This window comes from Corvus hawaiiensis, chromosome 5 (genome assembly GCF_020740725.1).
Source record: "Corvus hawaiiensis isolate bCorHaw1 chromosome 5, bCorHaw1.pri.cur, whole genome shotgun sequence".
Classification (NCBI taxonomy): domain Eukaryota; kingdom Metazoa; phylum Chordata; class Aves; order Passeriformes; family Corvidae; genus Corvus; species Corvus hawaiiensis.
The window spans coordinates 59,436,576-59,456,432 of NC_063217.1; the positions used below are offsets into that span (position 1 = coordinate 59,436,576).

Genomic DNA, 19,857 nt, shown 5'->3' on the forward strand with positions numbered 1-19,857 from the left:
GAAAAGTAACAGAACAGGCTGGACTTGATGGTCTTAGAGGTCTTTTCCAACCTAAATGATTCTATGATTAACACCACAGAATCTTCAAGGAGAGTATAGACAGAATATTCTTTAAGCAAGAAACAAGTGCTGTGAACAATGGCCTTATACAAGAGGACTTTAAGGCAAATAGAATGAACACCCAGAAGATGGCAAAGCATAAAGGGAGAAGTCCTATGAATTCTTTTTGAGCTAGAACTGCTGGGTACAAGTAGGAACAATATAAATGTATTCTATGGGCGCACTGCACATACTGACTGTAAATGGAAGTTAAGGCTGGAAAACATTTCTGGGAAGTAACTAACTTTACAAAGGGGCAGAAGTTTGCAAATTGGATGAAAACTGTACTGCAGATGTCTGCAGTTCCCATTTCTCCTAACATATATAATGGAATGATACTATGTTTGCGAGAAAGTGCAAAAAAACCCAGGTCATAATTTACCTTCAAAATTGTTTAGCCATATCCAGGAAATATGTCTAGACATAGCTACAGTTAAATTATACAAAGAAAGTATTTGAAAAAAAAAATTATGCAAGGAATATTAAAGATTTAAGTGTCTGAAAACTGGCCACACTGAGTTAATTGTCTATCAAACCATTTCAAATAACTTAGTGGCAATAACCTAGTGACCACATTTCATACCATGCACTTTGCATCCCAGAGAATACAGAAAATTAATATGGGAAATGAACAAATGTAAAAAAAATGGGAATATCATGATATTTAAAAATTAGTCCATAGTAGTAGTAGCAGCCAGCTGCTAGCTCTCAAGAATTTTTTATAGGTGAGGGAAAGAAAGTACATCTAAACCAAAAAAAAAAGACCAACATTCCCCTCACTGAAAAGGGCTATTACCACACCTTGAAGAGAACTAGATTCCTGGTCTTCTACCAGAAGACAGGCCCACAAAACTGCATGGCTGTAACTTTTTATCTGTTACACAAGATTGCAGCTCCTGAGTGACTTTATTTCTCAGGAAAGGACAGGAACAAATTATACCTGAGTGCTACCAAATTAAAAAAAACCTTGCTCATTCTTTACCAGCGAGAGGAAAAGTTGCTGCTTTAAGACACAAAAAGCACTGGGGTTAAGGGAAAGCATTTTTCCCGGTTTCATAGGAGTGGCTTGTTTCTGAGAATTGCAGAGGGTTGCCTCTCACAAAAATCAAGGAATTTGAAGACCCTAAACCTATGTAAGTAATCTCCAAATCCTGCAGAAGTACAGTGTGCAAACAAGTAAAACATTTCTGTGTCTGAATAAGGACTCTGTGTATGCTCAGTAAAAGCGAGCGGGGCAAAACCTGATAAACTTCAAGATTACTCAAGTGTGTTGTAGCATGCCAGGTTTCAACAAGCAAATGTAGAGTAACATTTCACAGGATCCAGAGTGTAATGCTCAGCTCAAGGAATATTTACTCTTTGGAAACAAATGCAAAAGACTGTTGTGAAAACTATTTGTGCAAATTTAAAATGCAATGCAAAGTCTCATCTAAGAAAGATCCCAAATTCATAAACATGTCTCACTGGAGATATATTTTCATAGGAATGAACTTTAAAAGGGAAGAAATATGAGTATATCTGTCAGAGGTTCAGCTGGGTAGTTTTATGTGAGCCAGAATACACTTCCATAAATTTGCAAAGCTGGAATCAGGTCTGTTGCCCAATGGAAGCATTTAATTTTACATCTAAACAGAATTTCTTTAATGTGCTGTAACAAATGCAGTGGAGTTTTTACCTTTTGCTTGTGTTTTCTTACAAATCAGTAAGAAAGCATGTCCAAAAAAAAAATGCAAGGCTTTTTTCCGTTGTTTTATGTGGAGGTCAGACTCTAGACTCTGCTTCTTTCAATCTAGATGAATTTTGTTTCTTGAGTTCTTTCTGGGACTCAAAGGTTCCTCAAGTCATCATTTACTCAAAGAATGTACAGTTTAAAAAGGTATTCAGTGGTGCTGTACACTGTTGGGCTAACAACTCCCGCACTGCAACAACACTTCTGCTACAAACAGCATCTGGAATAGCCTTAGTGCTACATCCTACAGACCAAGAACATGAGCTTTTCAGCATGAACTGTGTAAGAATCAAAATAAAATGACATCCAAAGTATGCTCCTGAAAAATGAGGGGGCAGGGCAAAAAAAACAAAGCATGAGAATGAGATAATTAAAAACTTGTTTACTAGCAGGCCTGCTATGTCCTAAGTCTAGAGCTACTGTGGGGTGTCATCTTACTGCTTAACAAAGTGCAGTCAACAACAAGCAGATGGAATTGGATTGCAAATCTATGTGATTTACTGTATATCTACAAGTCCTGTGGCTACATATGCTCCTCTGCTTAATTTATTTCTGCTATGCAAGTAAATGTCTAACTCCTCATGACAGCATAAAGAAAAAGAAGAAAGTCCAATAATTCCACAATAGAAGTTCCTACTCCAGCAGTGCTGGATTTACCGAAAGCTGATTTATGAAATCCTCTTTTAAACATGGTGACCATCATAATCACAACAGAGACCTGTTCAAGCAGAGGGAAGTCTACTTCAAAATTTTACTACATCATTTCTCCTGATATGGAATCGCAACTCTTTTTGAAACAAAAAAAAAAACCAAAACATGATTTGATTTTTACCTTACTAATTATGCTCAGCAACACCATCTTACTAAGAAGTAACAAATTAATCTCAGCTAAGAGAAACAAATTAGGATTTTCTGCATTTGCTAGTAGAAATAACCCAAAAAATTCCTTCATACCCACAGTTGAATTTGATCTCTGACAGATATGGGGGGGGGGGGGGGGGGAATAATAATTAAAAAATAAGTATTAGGGGCTAGGCCTCATGATTCACTCAAAAACTGTGACTGAGAACAGCATTCATAAAAAACTTCAATAAAAAACTGTATTTGTTAACATTCCTTTAACATGAGACATAAAACACTACAGAATTCATTCTGAAATAAAATAGGACTGTTAGATAAACCTTCTTTAGGAACTGGATGAAGGCAGCTAGAGAGCACAGGCCCTCAAGCCAGACACATATGCTACATTATTATTCTCACTCCACCCTCTCCTGTGTGTTCACACTGAAAATGGAAAAATCCTGGGAAAGGTTTTTCCGACTCAAACACACGATCTCAGTTATCTTATGACAGATTAAGACAGAGAACAGCCCTCAGAAAGAAATAAATTTATACTTCATATCTATAGAAACATTTCCATGCACTACTTGAGATAAGGAACAGGGTAACACCACATTCAATCCCTTCCCACCCAATAAAACTTAGCAAAGAACTGAATTTATACCCTGTGTAGCAGTGTTCTCATCAAAGCTACATGCAGACACGTGATCTCTGACCAAAACAACATTTCAGTAATCACAGGAGCAAGACCTCACTCTGGAAAGAACAGCCATGATGGCAGCTCTGAAGCAACTGAGCCTCTTGCTCAAGAACCCTGGATTTGTTCTAGATCTCTACCACCTGCCAGGTAGCATTTTCTTCTGAACACTGAGGAGTGCTTTAATTTACTACATCAGAATTCCTTTCTGGAACTACTTTCCTAGTGACACCATGAATAATCTCAGCTTTCCACTAGAATGTTAGGCTTCAAGAATGACAAAAAAAAAAAAAGGCAGATTGTAATTATAAAATCCCCCCCATGTGCCTACATAAAATACCCTTGTTCCTTTATTTCTACCTGAATTTATGGAAATTTTTGATTGGATTTTTTTGGTGCTGACTTGACAAAGCATGGCACATCCAGTGCATTTAATGGATTTGTTTCAGGGTTTTTTTAATCCTAATTAATAGCAACACCTGATAACTTTGCCACAAGGCAGTATGTACTGCAAATAGCCAAGTGTGACTGCATTTGTACAGATGCAAATAAAAGTATTATAACATGGAAGCCACACATACAGAGAATAATAAGTGGTGGGCCAATTGGCTCCTAATTTCTTCTAAATTGGGGCCACTTCCTCCCTCCACCCCACTGCCAAACTGTTGGTTTGGCAAAGGGTGGTGAACACAGTCACAGGATGTTTCCAGCTGCTGGTGCCTACAAGTTGTTTAAGTGAAACATAAAATAAGGTGTGCTGTGCCAGCTGACCAGCACCAGTTGAGATGACAGCTTAAAACTTTGTTAGGTATCCAAGAAAATTCCCATTCCTTTCATATCTTTTCTTATGCTTAAACCAAATTAAATGTTGACTGCTGGCTTTACTTTTGGAAGATTTTGATACTATGCTAGTAGCAGCACCCAGAGGGATCAGAATCAAATCTTGGACTTGACCTTGCTGCATGTATTTGGCACTTCTTAATGTCTGAAAATATCTAGTGCTCCCTCTAGTTACTCTCCACAATTAAGTCTGTGAAGGCAATCAGGTAAATCAAAGATGATTGTTTATAATTCACTGACTTTATCCTCCCAATCCATTTCACAGTGTAGAAAAAAGTAGCTTAAAGGCAAGAAGCTTCCCAAAGGTGAGCAACCTCTCTAGAAAGAGGAAAGCAGGAGTGAGTGAGCAGCATCTTACTGTCAGTTTTGACACAAGTCTTTAACATCCTTCAAGCAAAAGATGGTGGTGTGACTCCCATGATGTTTTCACATTTGGAATCCAAAACCAGAGGAGATAATTTTGGATTACTCAAGCCTTCAGAACTTACAGAATGGGAAAGAGCATGACTGTAGAATGTGGTAGGGTAGAAGAAGAAAAATGGGATAGAGAAATAACCCTTTATTTAACAATTTCCATGCACTATGCAGGGCCCTTTACTACAGAATAATAGAATTTCCCTTCCAAATACAGGTCTGCTGCACTTTTCCAAGATCTCCTTCCTAACATGCCGCCTTCTTGAGATCAAAGAAGTGTCCCTTGTTCCAGACAGTTTCTTCCATGGTACCTACCTCCTTGCTCTGCTAAATAACTGTGAAGTCAGGTGTCCAGAATCCACTTCCCCAAAAGCCAATAAATGATACAGCCAGCCAACGAAGACAAAGATATTCATTTTCCCTAGTTCAAACCTTGAAGCCTTATGTGACCAGGAACCCCTTCAAACACCCAAGTAAAAAAAATGCATTAAACAGTTTGCCTACCAGGGTCTCCATCCTTCTGTCCAAGTGCAGAGAGATCAAACACAAGAGATAAAATAGATGTTGCTACATGCTCCAGTTTGCAAGTGAACAGGATCACGTTTCATAAACCACAGTTCAAATGAACTCCGATCAGCTGAGGGGGTTCGCCTGGCTGAGCACCATGAAGATGTTCTGGGTGAGCATCACACTGGCACCCACTATAAGCTGTAATGCTGGAGGCATTCGTATGTTTTAAAATGTCAGCTAGACACCACACTTGCATTAAAAAAGGAGAGGGAAGGAAGGGAAGGGGTTAAATATTGAAGTAGAGAAGCTAAGTATGTGAGTGTCTTCTGTCATGCTGTCACCTCCCCCTCCATCCACCCACCTTATTCCTCACTCCCATGTTCAGTCTTCAAGATAATGCTTAAATGAAGAGAAAAGCAAGCACCAAGATCTTTCTTGTTACAGTTTTTATGTTGCCAGTCCCTGCTTGCTCCTCTTACTTCTGAAACATTAATGATTATCTGCAAGAAGTATCTAGTGAGCCTACACTGGTAAACTGTAATTAGAAATCCCTACAAACTTTGAAAAACCATTGACCAACAAGTATCCCAGTACACTCCCCAAACACAGAACCTTTATTCCAACAGGAACTTCCAGTAAAAAATTATGTGTGAACAGCAGACACTGATGTTCACACAAGCTTACTGCATACAACCCAGCAGGCGATTTTTCTGGTTTTTTTGGATTATGCCCTGGAGGTGCTGGCACAATGGAATTTCAATACCATAATTGCTTATTTCTCTGTGTGCCAGCTACTGAAATAACAGGTAAAAAGAAAAAAAAATACACATAAAACAAACATTCTCTTTTTTTAAATTACAGGAATCACAAAATGAAATGTTTTTAATTCTCTAGTTCAAACGATGTAATTTATAACCATGACACAAATAGAGAAGAAGCACAAAAGAAGGGAAAATACAGAAATAACATAACGTTCCCAAGGTTCAGTTTACAAGGACCTCACACAAAGTTTTTTTTTTTTGCAACTCTTACTAGAAACAGTATTATTTGCTAAAAATGCAGTAGCTGCCAAAAGCTATGATCCATCTAAAGCAAACATGTTTAAGATGGAAATAGAGTGTTAATGCTGAAGAAAGACAGAATTGAGTATACAAGTTTTCTTTTTAAAGTGTGGAAGCAACTGCAGTACAGAGTTAAGTTTGCTTTTCATCTTTCTGAGCAAAAATTGATTGCATTTGCAGATAAACACCTAAATTAGAGAGAAGTGCATTAAGACAATAACAGAAGTAATCAAATTTCAAACTTTCTAATTAAACCTCTTTTTCCTGCAGAAGGTTATTGGGAATTCAACACTAGCCTTGGTTCACATGATAGAACAATGGGAAAATTTTCCGAATGGTTGAACGCTAACCCTGACAAGTGTGGAGAGCCAACTACAATACATTATATGGTAGCATAACCTGCCACCCACGTTGCTGAGAGAACAGCTTTCAAACACATGCACCGAGCTGTAAAACCACAAAATCCCTTATTACACATTGTCCCTTACTTAAGGTGAAATACACTATTCCCCCCTCCTCCTTTTACAGATCTTGGTGGGGTTTTTTTAAACCTTCATCTCTGAAGTTTATTTAGCAGCTAACTAGACCATTTTTCAGACTTTATTTTCCAAATGCCATTTTTCCTGTTTTGTTTTCTAACCAAAATAAAATCATGTTTTTATAGTACACAGTGAAGCCTGTTGTGCCTTTCACTGTTCCTTTTTTTTTAAATACTACTTCCACCTGTGTGACATTATCCAAACTTTTAAAAGGAAATGTCTGATATATGACTAATTCACTTGTGAAGACTTATTTCTGGAGTGAAATATTTTCCTTTTTTTAATGGGAAGATACATGACTCATCACTGGGTAAAGTAAAAAAAATGGTTCCATCGTTCTTTTGATTGGAAGACCAGATATTCTGATATTTACTGTGGTTCTTTTCCACTGTTATGCAATCCGAATATATTCAAAAAGATAAACTGCCACAGCCTGTGTGGTTATAGACACTGGCATTCATGAAAGTCAACCATTGCTGCAGAATGACAAACACACTCCACCCTCATTACAACATGCTGTGGTTACCAGCCAAACACCTTCGCCTTTTCTGAAAAGGCTACATTATAATAAAAGCAGACCAGCAAAACAAATCATACAAGGGGACCCAAGGGATGGTAAAAGTAGTAACAACTGGTAGAAAACATAACTCTGAATATGTAAAGTGAACTACTTAATGATTTGAGGAATGCATACAGCCTCATGCTGCAAAAAGAGCCCACTGAAAACTGCTGGTACGTACAACTTTCTTGGTTAATGATTCCCCCCTCCTGCCCCCTCCCACTGCACATGTCTGCTGCCTGAATCATTGCATTCCAAGATAGTTAGAGGATATACACAGTTTCTTCAGGGGTTTTCAGTTGCAGCTTTGCTGGCAAAGGGAATTTTATTTGCAAGTGTTTCTATTCTACTGACAAGGTCAATTAGTCCAGCGAACTATTGGTTGTTCTGTCTGATAGCTCTGTGTATTTATTCAAGCAAGCACTTTTATAACCCACAATTGAATGCAGACAGTTACCCTTGTAAACACGACTGTCCACAGGGATTTTCACTACATTTTGAGCATGTAAAAGAAAAACATGCTTTTCTTCCCTCAGCCTGATAGCACATAAGTTTGATTACAACTTGGAAATTTCAGGGAGCGAAGGGCATGGGGGCTACTGTTTTAGATAGATATGATCTACTGTACATCAATATACATATTTGGACCAATTCCTAGGAGCTAAAGAACACAGACATTTGATCTCTCTAAGAGCTCCAAAAATTTGGTAATGCTATCAAAGGAAGACAGATCAGCATCTCTGCTCTATCCAGGCATTAGAAAGAAAAAGCCATGGTTTAAAAGAAACAAAGCTGTATGTAGCTCTAAGGGCTGAAGGCTACATAAAATGCTTTCACAAAAGCCAAAAGCACAATATGTGTATGTGCGTGTGTGTCTCTGTGCAAATCAGGTGCAGGAGTTGGTAGAGTTAAAAATAAAATCAGGACAAAAACCCAAGACTATTCAACAGCTCTAGCTAGAATTTTTGTATATGAGCAGCATGGCCATGCCACTGGCAACATCTGCAGAGGAGAAAAGTGACAAACCCTACTCTCACAGAACTTTTATTAAGACATACATGTGCTCCCTTCACCATACATGTACTCCCTTCATAACAGTATCTTCTTGTGAAGAAGAGATTCTTCATTTTTACTAATTAGGAATGCTAAGGGGGTTAGTCTATTGGTACACTGATCTTCATTACTGAAGTCTTCCCTGAATAAATCTTTCAGAGATATAGAGAAGGTAAGAAACTATCAAGGAAAACCAGCAGTTTTTCACAGCTCCCTTCAACTGCTTTGGGTATTCTAGAGGTACTAGAAAGATTGAAAAGCCTACTGAAACAATCTGGGAAGTCTGTAGTACAGTAGACAATCACAGAGATAATCAATAATGAAAAATGTACTTCATAAAGCAATAAACTTGGTGAACAACACAGAAGTGTACACAGTATATTTAATCTCTAACATCTACCTAATCAATATTAAAGCACCACTAAAACCATACTTTTCTGAAAAGTGTCACCAAGAAAAGCTGACTCAGTATAACAAACTGATGAACAAATGGGAACAATAGGTTTTAAGGACTGTTCTTAATGGGAAGGAACTTTATACTTAAGTGTGTATGGTGCTTTTTCTGGGGAGCTTTTAAGTAAATGATACCAGTTCAAGCCAGGCAATCCTACACAGAACTAATTCACTTGAACAAAAAATGTCAAGCAGCTATAATCTGGTACCAAAATGAACAACACAATTGCAAGTTTCAGTCAGGTATAAACTTTGACTTGGGATACTGGTTCAATAGCAGAGATAACCTGCATAGACTACAAACAAACCACTTCACTCTCCTACAAGATGATTACTATTCTATAACAGTAGTATAAGATAACTATCACAACTATTATATGATTACTACTCTACAACAGTAGTATTATCCTACAAACTTCAAAAGAGTGCCAGAGATTATGCTCACCTAATATGCTCTATAGCATTCTATATCTGCTGTAAGGCCACAAGTCTATCCCTGCTTTTTAAAAAAAATACTAATATAAAAAGTTCAAACATCTGACTCTTTTGCCCTCACACACAGAGCGCTGTGTGCAACCTGCTCATGGCCCAGCAGAGAAAGGACTGGAATGTGTTTACAGTATTGTAATTAGAATACAGTAGGGAATGCTGCATTAAAGCCAATGAAAGATTCCCCCATCATGCTGGAGGACAGTTTAACTGCATTGATAACATATAGTTTTAAAAATTTGAATTTTTAAGCCACTGGTACCAGAAAGACTTTTATGTAAGTAAAATATTTAACAAAGATTTTGGGGAAATCTCTTCAAACCCGCCTACTAGAACTTCATGCACAGAAAAAGAGATGAAACAATGTAATAAAATACTGGCTACAGGAAGAGAAGGTGGCAGTGTGACCTAACTGTGGCCTTCCAGTACCTAAGGGAGCCTATAAGAAAGAGACATTTTACAAGGACACGTAGTGATAGGACAAGGAGGAACAGTTTTAAGCTGAAGTTTAGATTAGATCTTACTAAGAAGTTCTTTACTGTGAGGGTGGTGATTTTCCAATTTCTTTTCCACGGTGGAACTTAAAAGAACCATCACGAAGAAGGTTATAACTGCAGGAGAGGCTTTCACACATATGTAACACTCAGTGCTTCAATCAGTTCCTAGGCTCTCTGTACTTGAGTTCCCTCGAGGAAAGCTCTGTACTTCATCAACTTGCTGCCCTCCACAGAAGCTGTTGCCATATTGTTTCACATGGCTTTTCCTCTGCTTCAGAAAGTCAAGTCAAACTGACAGTATTAAAAATACAGGGCCTCTTTAAGGTACCCTTCCCTAATTGAGCCCTTCTGTGGCAAGAAAAGATTCCTTCATAGATTTGTTTCTGACTGCTCAGAAACAAAAGAAAAAATATTTTTTACATGTAACACATACCACAGCACAAAAAACACATTTAGTTTTCCTCTACAAAAGAGATGCTTACTTCTCTTAATATACCATTTCATAGCAAGGTAAGATAAAAATGCTTAACAATTTTATAGTGTGTAGGCCAAAATAATCTTCCACTGTTCTACTAGCTCTAATGTGGACCTCCCTATTTGTATATACCTCATATGCATAACAGGCTATTTCAATAACTGCATTTCTCATGACTGCACAGTAAGCTCTGCTCTAATGTATTACCATTCCAGAGTATAAAAGGGCAGGAAAATTGTAATCCTGTTCATAATTTCCACAGTTTGAAGCATTGAAATAACTAATACATTAGTTATTTCCATAAGCATATGAATGATGAAAAGGTCATATCACCTACAGTGATGATGATATTGGCAGGGAACGGTGATGTTATGTCATTTAATTTGCCTTCTTTTTGTAAAGATGAGTTCATGTAAACACCCCAGTTGGGGATTCACAAAATATCCGCTGCTGGAAGGTGGAAGTACGTATGGAGTACCAACTGCATCAAATGGAAATAACCCTGCTTCCAAAATTTGATTCCTACCTTTGACATCAATCACAAGGCTTGATAACTAACCAATACCAGTGGAGCATTCTACTCCCCTGCTTTGCAGATTTCCAATACCAGTGCATTTTAGATGTAAGGAACAGGTCCTGTGTGCATCCTGATGAAACAAATCCATACTCAGCCAGCATTAAGAGGAAGATAACAATCAAAACTAACAACTTGTGTGATGATTGTGTCTGTGGAGCATCTTAGAGACAGACAGGAAAGACTACAGATTGAAATTCTATAAAACTAAAGTTTACTCAGTCTTTTCTTAGCATCAAGAGTAGTTTGCAGAAAGCAGACTATTTTTAATTGACATTCTAAACCCAAGGAATAATTAGTGGTCAGAAATGTCTCTTTTCTTGAATGGAAGAAAGAATACAGAGGAATGCTTTCTAACCGAAGTACCTGAAGCCTAGTCAGGAATCTAAAGGAATAACAACTCAGTACTCCACCTTCAGTGGCAAGCAGTTTAAAAATGCACCTTAGAGATTTGATTTCCTTGATTGAATACCTTGCAACAGCCTTATGACAAGCTAGCATGTCCTCACTCCTCAGTATCTAAGTTTACTCCACATACAGGAAATAGGTGAAGATTGCTCACTGCTGGATTCCAGAAAACATCTTCACTACAGTCACTGGACACTGCAGGAGTAAAGGCATTACAGTAGGGTCACTCTTCCTTAACTATCTCTTGGAAAAGCTCCCCAGCTTGGGCATTCCTCCAGTTGGTAATTCGTCCCTCTACTGCAGAATCTCTTCAGTGAAGAAGGAGCCCTGTCCGTGGTGCTCAGTCACAACCCCACACCATCAGGGAGGCTGCTGTGCTTGCACCTGGTTACAAAACACCAGGCAAGGCCAAGAGGGACAGAAAACAAACTGAAAACAAACCAGACAGCAATCCAAAGGAAAAGCAAACAAACAAAAAATCCCAACAAAAACCTAAAACAAAGACTTCTCACTGTTGCCATCAAAGGTGTATTAAAATTACAGGGCTTTCACCTGAGTCTACATGATAGGCTGACAGCAGAAACCCCTGCAACTACGAGGTGTGTGTATATATATATTATATATGGATAGAGACTATACCCTGAAATACTATGTGCACTTAGCATCAAAACACTTAATATTCTCATAGCAAGATGAACTGCTGAAGATCTAAATGTCTCAGAGAAGTACAAATGTAATAAGCAGGTGAGCATCACTTGAAGAGAGCAGAGATCTCTCACAGACAGTACTTCACTCATACGCTTTGCAGTGGGTTATTTTCATATAATGAAAAAGTGTAATAACTTAAATCCTGAGGAGTCTGGATACTGTTCCAAAAATGCCTCTACAGACTATCTTGTCCATCCAGACTGTTTGTACCACCATGTGGGAAAACTCTATGACTGGAAATGAGAAAACATTTGCTCTCCAAGCCTGGCAGCTGTGATACAAAGGCACTTAAGTCATAGGAGAAGGCTGACTGCACACACCTTAACTGCAGCAAACAAGGGAACAGTCCTGCCAGATTGCGACGGCTGTTCCCATCACAATCCCTTACAATGGAGTACAAACGAGGGGGAAGAATTATTCAGAAAATAATTTCATCTTAGGTTCCAAAAAAGATACGCCTACATACTAGAATACAGACTAATACTAATCTTATATTTGTGACAAAATTTAGCCTAACAGCATATTGCATTGTGTTGAAAATTAGACCATTAGAAAAGAAAACACATTCATTAGACACTATGAGTTGGGCAAGCATCCATGGAAAAATATAAAATGCTTTAGCCTGATTTTCCACCCAGTTAATCAGTACTGAAGCCAATGGAATCATTGTATAATTAAGCAGATTTCTGTAAAGAGCTCATAACAGTTCACACTGCTTTAATAACCTCCCCATGTGTCAGAGAAGCTGAAGAAAGGAGACAGTTTCAGGACTGAAGGAAAATGTAACAGTATCACGCAGTTTAGGAAATATGAAAATTGATAGCAACATGTAACATCATGGTGATGACAGTCACAAGCATTTTACAGCATCCAAGTATTGTATCTCACTAACAAGAAGTGTGACCGTATTTTCTCCTAAATTTGGAAGTAAAAAAGGCACATGAGCATGTGGTATGCATAAGAATTACTGTCATGCATCATATTATAGTCACACTCACATACCATAAAAAAAACCTAGTAACTTGTTTCATTTAGAAGTACCATTTTTAACTACATAAATTTATGCATAGAATCCCGTGTTTAACAAGAAAAGAGCTAAAGAAATACTGCCTGAGACACTGGAGAAAACTAATACACTTGTTATACATTTAATTGCTTTACAGATCTTTAATATGTTAATAACACACATACCCTCGAGAGTGGGAGTCTACCAGTGTATGAGAAACTTAGGCAGCTATATGTATAGTGCTGTACTAAGCATGATTACAAAAAGGATAATAATCACTCAGTTACTGAAAGGGCAAATAAAAGTGCAAAAATCAAACTGATCATTAAGGACAACAATGACATCTAGTGGACACTCGGGAAACTGACCCGCAGCCTAGCAGGGAAAAGATCCAGCTGCCATTCTTCATATACTGTGCAATTCCCAAATTGCTATGATACAATTAGGAAGATTGAAAGGCAGAATTTGCAGCTGATGAAAGTCAAAATAATGTGGTGACTAATTCCTTCCAAAAGAATATTTAATTAATTAAAGAAAAATAGAACACGTTAAGACCCTTCAATTTAAAATTTAGGATAAAAGTGTAAGTCAAAACATATATGCTGAGAGAACATCACAAATCATTAAAAGGATGTAGACAGAAACATAATGCTAACAGACATCTCTACTACACTTTTTTTACTCCCACACCATCTACAACCTTCTACTTGCAACTTACTATTGGGACTTTGAATTGTTGGGACTGAAAACCAAAGTGAAAACAGTAAAAATCCCAGAAGTAAAAATTCAAGCCACCATTTAGCACCACCCTTTTCTCATCATTCCAATCCTTCTGTTATTGTAATACCTGCCATATAAGGCTGGTAAGTTAAACATTTCCAAAATACCAGCCAGTAACTGCTCAGCTCCAGAGAAGAGGAATTTGAAACATGAGGCTACCCTGACTCAGAATGAGCAAAATACCTGCTTATGAGTAACCTGATCAGTTTCCAAGATGGACTTCTACCAAGATCATCGATAATTTCAAATCTGCTTTTACCATTTACCAAAAGGTAAGCAAAACTAAGCAATTAAAGCAATTCAAATCGTATTAGAGTTCTGGCTAGAAGCACCACCATAAAAAAATACTGGATTTTATTATTTTATAAATAATAACACTAACAAAACACTCCAACTCTGTCTCATTCAAAGTCTTAAGCATACCTGCAGAAACAAAAATTGGATTTTGCTTCATATTGTTAAAAAACTGCATCCCATCCAAAATTTTTACATCTCAGTGACTGTCCAGTATTAAAAAGATTAAAAACTATACTCAAAAGTAAAACTTAATTTATGAACATATTCAATTATAATAATATTTGGTAAAAGAGCCTGATTAAAAAAAAAAACAGAAACCAGTCTACTAAATTTACAAGACAAAAACTAAAAGCAAACATCAAATAAACCCAGCCATCTTCCCCCTTCAAGCACAATGCCACATTTTACCTCCAAAAACCACTTGATTACATCAGATGTCCTAACAAAAGAGAACTGCCTTAAAACAGAAAGCAAAGCGTCATTAACCTACCCGGATTTCCTGGAGATTATGAAAATTATTTCCTACTCTGACAGAGATTTTGCTTGGAGTGTAACTTTCATCAGATTTGTAGTCTGCATAAATACATAAGGTCTTCACTGTTGTTTTTCTTCTGCCAAGAAGCAAAACAAGCTATGTAAGCATCATAAAGAAAAATATTCAGGATGAATTTGTTGCTAGCTTGCAATAACTAAGGATTTAAATGAAAATGAATATAAGTGTGCCTAGTGATTCATAAGAAACTTGCTGTTAAAGAACTAGGTGATTTTCCACATTACATTATGCACACAGTTGATTTTCACCATTCTCCTTTGCCTGCCTTCAGAAATGTCAGTATACCAAGAAACAGATGCCAAATAAGCACCTGTACGTACGTAACAAAGCTTAAGTTTAGCTTTTCAAATATGGGCTCTCTTATTAGACCAAGGCCTTCTCAAGAAAGTAAGCAAAAAAAGGTGACAAACATCTCATCTCCAGTTTGGTTAAAGAAAAAGTACTGAAAGCATCCTACACAGGACAGAATAAAAAAAAGTTTTCTCGAACTCAGCTGTCAGGTTATACAGGACTACATTAACAGCAGTCATCTACTCTCCAAATGACACTCAAAGACACAAAATCAGGACATAAGTCACTTTACATGAGTAAATGTGATGCTGTCACAACTGACATACCATTAAGCATTCCTTTTTGTTGCTTGTTTAGGCAGTTATAATGATCATAACACTTGAAAATCTCATTTTTATAAATGCTATCTGACTTGTTACCACTTGGGTAACAGAACTAACCCAGGAGTTCTTGCACTTCCAGAATTCCTACCTTGGTGAACAGTAATCAATATAAAGTTACACAAAGCACCCTAACCCATAGGGAGTATATTTTAATACCTAAATTGGATGTTCACCAAATGAGGCTGTGATCCATCTGACTGCCAGTAAGTTTCTAGATTATCATCTCGTAACTGATCCACTCCAAACCCTAAGAAAAAGAAAATGTGATAATCTTGAGTATGCCATTTCTGTGATGCAAATGTAGCTTTTCTTCAACTGTTACAAATTAATGTCTCCCAAGTTAAAACATATTAGGAAATATTTCTAGATATCCAAGCTGCACCTATGCTTTTCTAACACAAAACTGAAATAGCGGAGTCTGCAAAAGCTCAATACTGTTGAGGTCTGTGGGGTGTGAAACTATGTCAACATGTCCTGGAATTTCAAGTGGTTAAGTAGTAATTCATATTGATTGCCAGACCAATTAACATTTAGACTTTTCCACCTATTCTGTAACTTAACTGCTGAACTAAAGAAAAATCATTAGCAGAGACCATTCATTTATTATAAAATCTTAGCCAAATGTGACATTTCCTTTTCAAGTAGTCTCCTGAATTTTTTTTTCAAGTTACTAGCTAGAACAAGCAGCAGGTGGCAAAAACAGTAGTCCTAAAAGTTAATGCCATCCCATTTAAAGAAACAACTCCAAATCTGTATTTGCCACTGCCCCATTATTCGTCCTTTTACTACGCACATCCTTTTATTGATTGTCCACGCTAGTTGCAGTTCTAATACAGCAGTTGAAGTTTAATCTGCAATAAAAAATTTCCTTCAGCCTGTTTAAGCAACAAAACCATATGGTATTTTTCTACAATGTCCCAGGATATCAGACCAAAGTCATTTAGCCTGGGCATGATATTGTGACAAAGGGATCATTGACCCTAGGCTGCAGCAAGATAGCAGATCCATTCCCAACAGATATTTCTGAAATAGCAACTCAACCACCCCAAAGGGAAAGAATACAGATTTTCAGATATTTTGAGCAGGTATCACTGACTACACCTCAGGACCATGGGTTCATTTTACTTGCAGGGTTTTAGGGCAACCCTGTAATGGCTAAGCCCACACAAAGTTTAGGCAGAACACGCAGGTCACCCAGCTGTGTGGTCATCCTTAGTTAAAAATGGAAGAGAGCCAGACAAAATGCCAAAGCATAGAAACAAATTACAGAGTGCCAGCTGTGATTCTGCTCACATGGTTTAGTTTGTTCACTGTGCAAGGAAAAAAGAAAAAAATTAATATAAAATAGGCAAGAGTTCTGTTTAGTTCACATGAGATAGCTCCTCATAGTAGGATTTCTGATACAGTTATAACTTTCACACTGTATCACATATAGAGAAGGCCAAAATTATTTGTAGTGACTACAGCCTACACTACAGCAGTTTTACTGCTGTGGATGTCTTCCTCCCAAAACATAAATGCAACTTTTTACATCGTTGTTGTGATTTTACCTGGCTTACAGGATGAAAGAGACCAAACTGCTTGTGAGCCTATTTCTCTAACAGTACCAGTCCTCTCTAACTGCTTTGGATCAGCACCAGGTGGGGTCTTGTTTGGGGTAGTCATTTCTAGTGAGAGAAAAGAAGTGAGTTAGTTGACATATTTTTAGCTTGATGGGAAAATTAAAGGATTTTGTTTGTTCACACAGACAGTTTAATTCTTTGGCCTCACACTTATTATAATAGCCCACCGAATATGTGGTTTATACATATACACACATAAGCATACATTTTTGCATGCCTGTAGAACCTTTTATTTATATATATATATAAAGCAATAAGTATAAATATATAGAATATATATGTGTAATAGATCTAAGAGGTTCCACATACATGTAAATTTTGTGTCCTTAATAATTCAACTTACACTTGGAACATTCTAAAGACATATTTTATTTGTATCATTCTAATTTATGCACACAGAGTTAGGGTTTCAGAATTTGGTTTTTACAGTTCTGTTTGGTTTTTAAGAAATTAGAAATGTTGGTTTAAAGGCTAGCAATACAACTTCATTCTCTCCAGCAGTCACACTTAAAAGTTCTCTTAACCTGCAAATTCAGAAACTAGAGCAAGAGATACTTCTCCCTAAAATAGGAAATGGGAGTTTAAACAAATTGTATAATTTGTAGCAATTGGTTATAGCCACATTTTGGACCACATCCTTAACTTCACAACTTCATCTGGAATCATTAACTTGTGACTTGCATTGTTCAAGTAATCACAGTCAGTCTCAACACCCAGATTATGACCACATATACAACAACTTCATTAAGTTGGGTTTTGTATAGTACAGAGCACATTACTATTTCCTAGGAAGTAGCTTAAAATACTAAAAAAAAAAAAATTCCAAAGAAACATAAGTTCCATGAAAAGAACTACATTAAAGCTTAAAATTAAACCTAGAGCACTAAAGAGTCAGGGAATTAGAGCTGACCTCTCATCCTTTGCTTACATGCATGACATCATGTCATGCTCTGCTAATCTTGGAGAAAGTCTTCCAGTGCCTCTCCCAGACAGCAAATAAGGGACTGAGTTAGGCTGGTACCCCCAGGATCCAGGTCTTACCCACTACAGAACTGACACAAGGCAGAGACAACATTTTCTATGTACCAAAGACTCTGCAGCTTAAAAATTCTTTGTGGGACACAGGAAATCTGCATTCTGTAGTGCACCGAACACTTTCTACTGTCCCTTGGCTATATTTTTTTTAATTTTGCAAACATAAGACTTGACACAGGTATTTTACCTGCTTTCTCATGTACAAGACTGCAGTCCTAACTACCATAAAGAAAACATGAAGAAATAATTGCACATGTAGAAAAATCTAAATACTGACAACAGTGAGCGCCACAAAACAAAAGGCTGCAGACAAAACACCGTCCTCTCAGAAGAGAAGTTGGACACTACACAGCAAATCCTACAGATATCACATATATATTGACAAATATATTAATCCTAATGCCATCTAAATAAAAAAACCTTGGAAAAAAATTACAGAATATCTACTTCACAGCTACTTGAAAAGACAAACATTTTTCAGAGAATGGTTTGGACTGGTGGAAGGGACCTTCAAAAATCACCTAGTCCAACCCCCATGCTGCACCAAAATTCAAAGTATGTTTATTAAGCATTGGGGAGACTACTTTCCTGGACTTGTGAATTTTAAAGCTCAAATGGCTAGTCCAAACTCTGTGCAGTTTTTTTTACTTTTGTGACAATGAACTAAGAGAGGTTGAGTAGCCTTCACTTTAATTCTCAGATTTATATAGACACCAGAAATGCTGTTCTTCCGACCTCTAAAAATATACATAAAAAATTCAACCTCACAAAGTAAAGCTAAATTGTTCACTTGTAATTCAAGCGATCACATCTCAAAAACATCATAAAAAACAACTCTTGAATATTATCACCAACAAGTCTTGACATTCTTTTGACTTCAAGAGAAAATGAATGAAAAACTCCAAATCTCACCCTTAAGATGCAAGGAGTATGCAATCAACCCCTCAAAACCCACCAAAGGTAAATCAGAGGAATTACATTTTTCACTCAGATTACATCACAAAGTTGATTACACATGCTTTTAGCAAAAATTACTGGAATTTCTAAGGTATGCAGAATCCCTTAAGACAATGATGTTGAGATTTCTTATAAGCTTCAGCACACACAGCAAAGCTCTAAATAACTTAATAATGCAAGACTTGCATTGCACTGGCTCTCAAAAGTTTGAGGCATTACATTTTGGGGGTCTGAAACATACAGCAAGAAACCCCATTTAAGTTTCCTACTGTTTTAAACTGAGCTTGTTTCTTTCTATCTAACAGGCAAAGCTACTCAAACCCCAAAATCTCAACTCCAAGCCACTGCTGGCAAATAAATCAGCCACATATTGTGTGCTAGCGACGAGAAAGACTGAAAATTTTCAATGGTTGAACTAACTGAATCAGACTTTTATGACAGAACTCTTGCTCAAGAACAACACATTCTGGGTAGCTTTGCTGAAGCTCTGAAATACTCTCAGAACTTTAAAACCTGAAAGCTGATAGAAGTATTAAGGAAAAACAGTGCAACAACAGGCCAGCTCACTCAAGTAACACTTCTGGACATTTTACTAGCAGAAGTAAAAGTACCTTATTTTAAATGAGACACAAATACTTAGCGTGAAAGGAATTTCAGCCACCTAATAAAATTTTTCTTTCCTTTTTCAGGCTGTGTAAAAACAACTAATTTTTCTAGAAGCCCTTCTCCTTGACATGTGCTGAAAAATGGAAAGACACACTGTATCTTTAGAAGCATTGGCTGGAAACATCTCTTATTTTCCAATCCAGTTATTCCAAAAGATCATTAACAGCCTGCTGTTTCCATATTAACAGCATGACTATATGAATGTCTTAATGACATGATCAAAGCCACACTTTCATTTTGCCATTTTCCACTCTGTGGTTTGCACATCCTTTGATCAAGACAAAGCAGCGGCTTTTTCCCCCTCTCCTTGAACTCTTTATCC

General features: G+C 37.2%; 1 protein-coding gene across 7 annotated transcripts in view; it reads right to left on the reverse strand.

Moving 5' to 3' along the window:
* The window catches only part of ANAPC10 (anaphase promoting complex subunit 10), a 33,959-nt gene that overhangs the window by 10,021 nt on the left and 4,081 nt on the right, over positions 1 to 19,857 (reverse strand). For all 7 annotated transcript variants that reach the window (XM_048304871.1, XM_048304869.1, XM_048304868.1 and 4 more), the window contains exons 2-4: positions 16,806 to 16,922; positions 15,412 to 15,502; positions 14,519 to 14,639 (exon numbers count right to left, since the gene is read on the reverse strand). In XM_048304871.1, coding sequence (XP_048160828.1) covers positions 14,519 to 14,639; positions 15,412 to 15,502; positions 16,806 to 16,920 — 327 coding nt within the window. In that variant the 5' untranslated portion in view covers positions 16,921 to 16,922. The remainder of the gene's footprint in view (positions 1 to 14,518; positions 14,640 to 15,411; positions 15,503 to 16,805; positions 16,923 to 19,857) is intronic.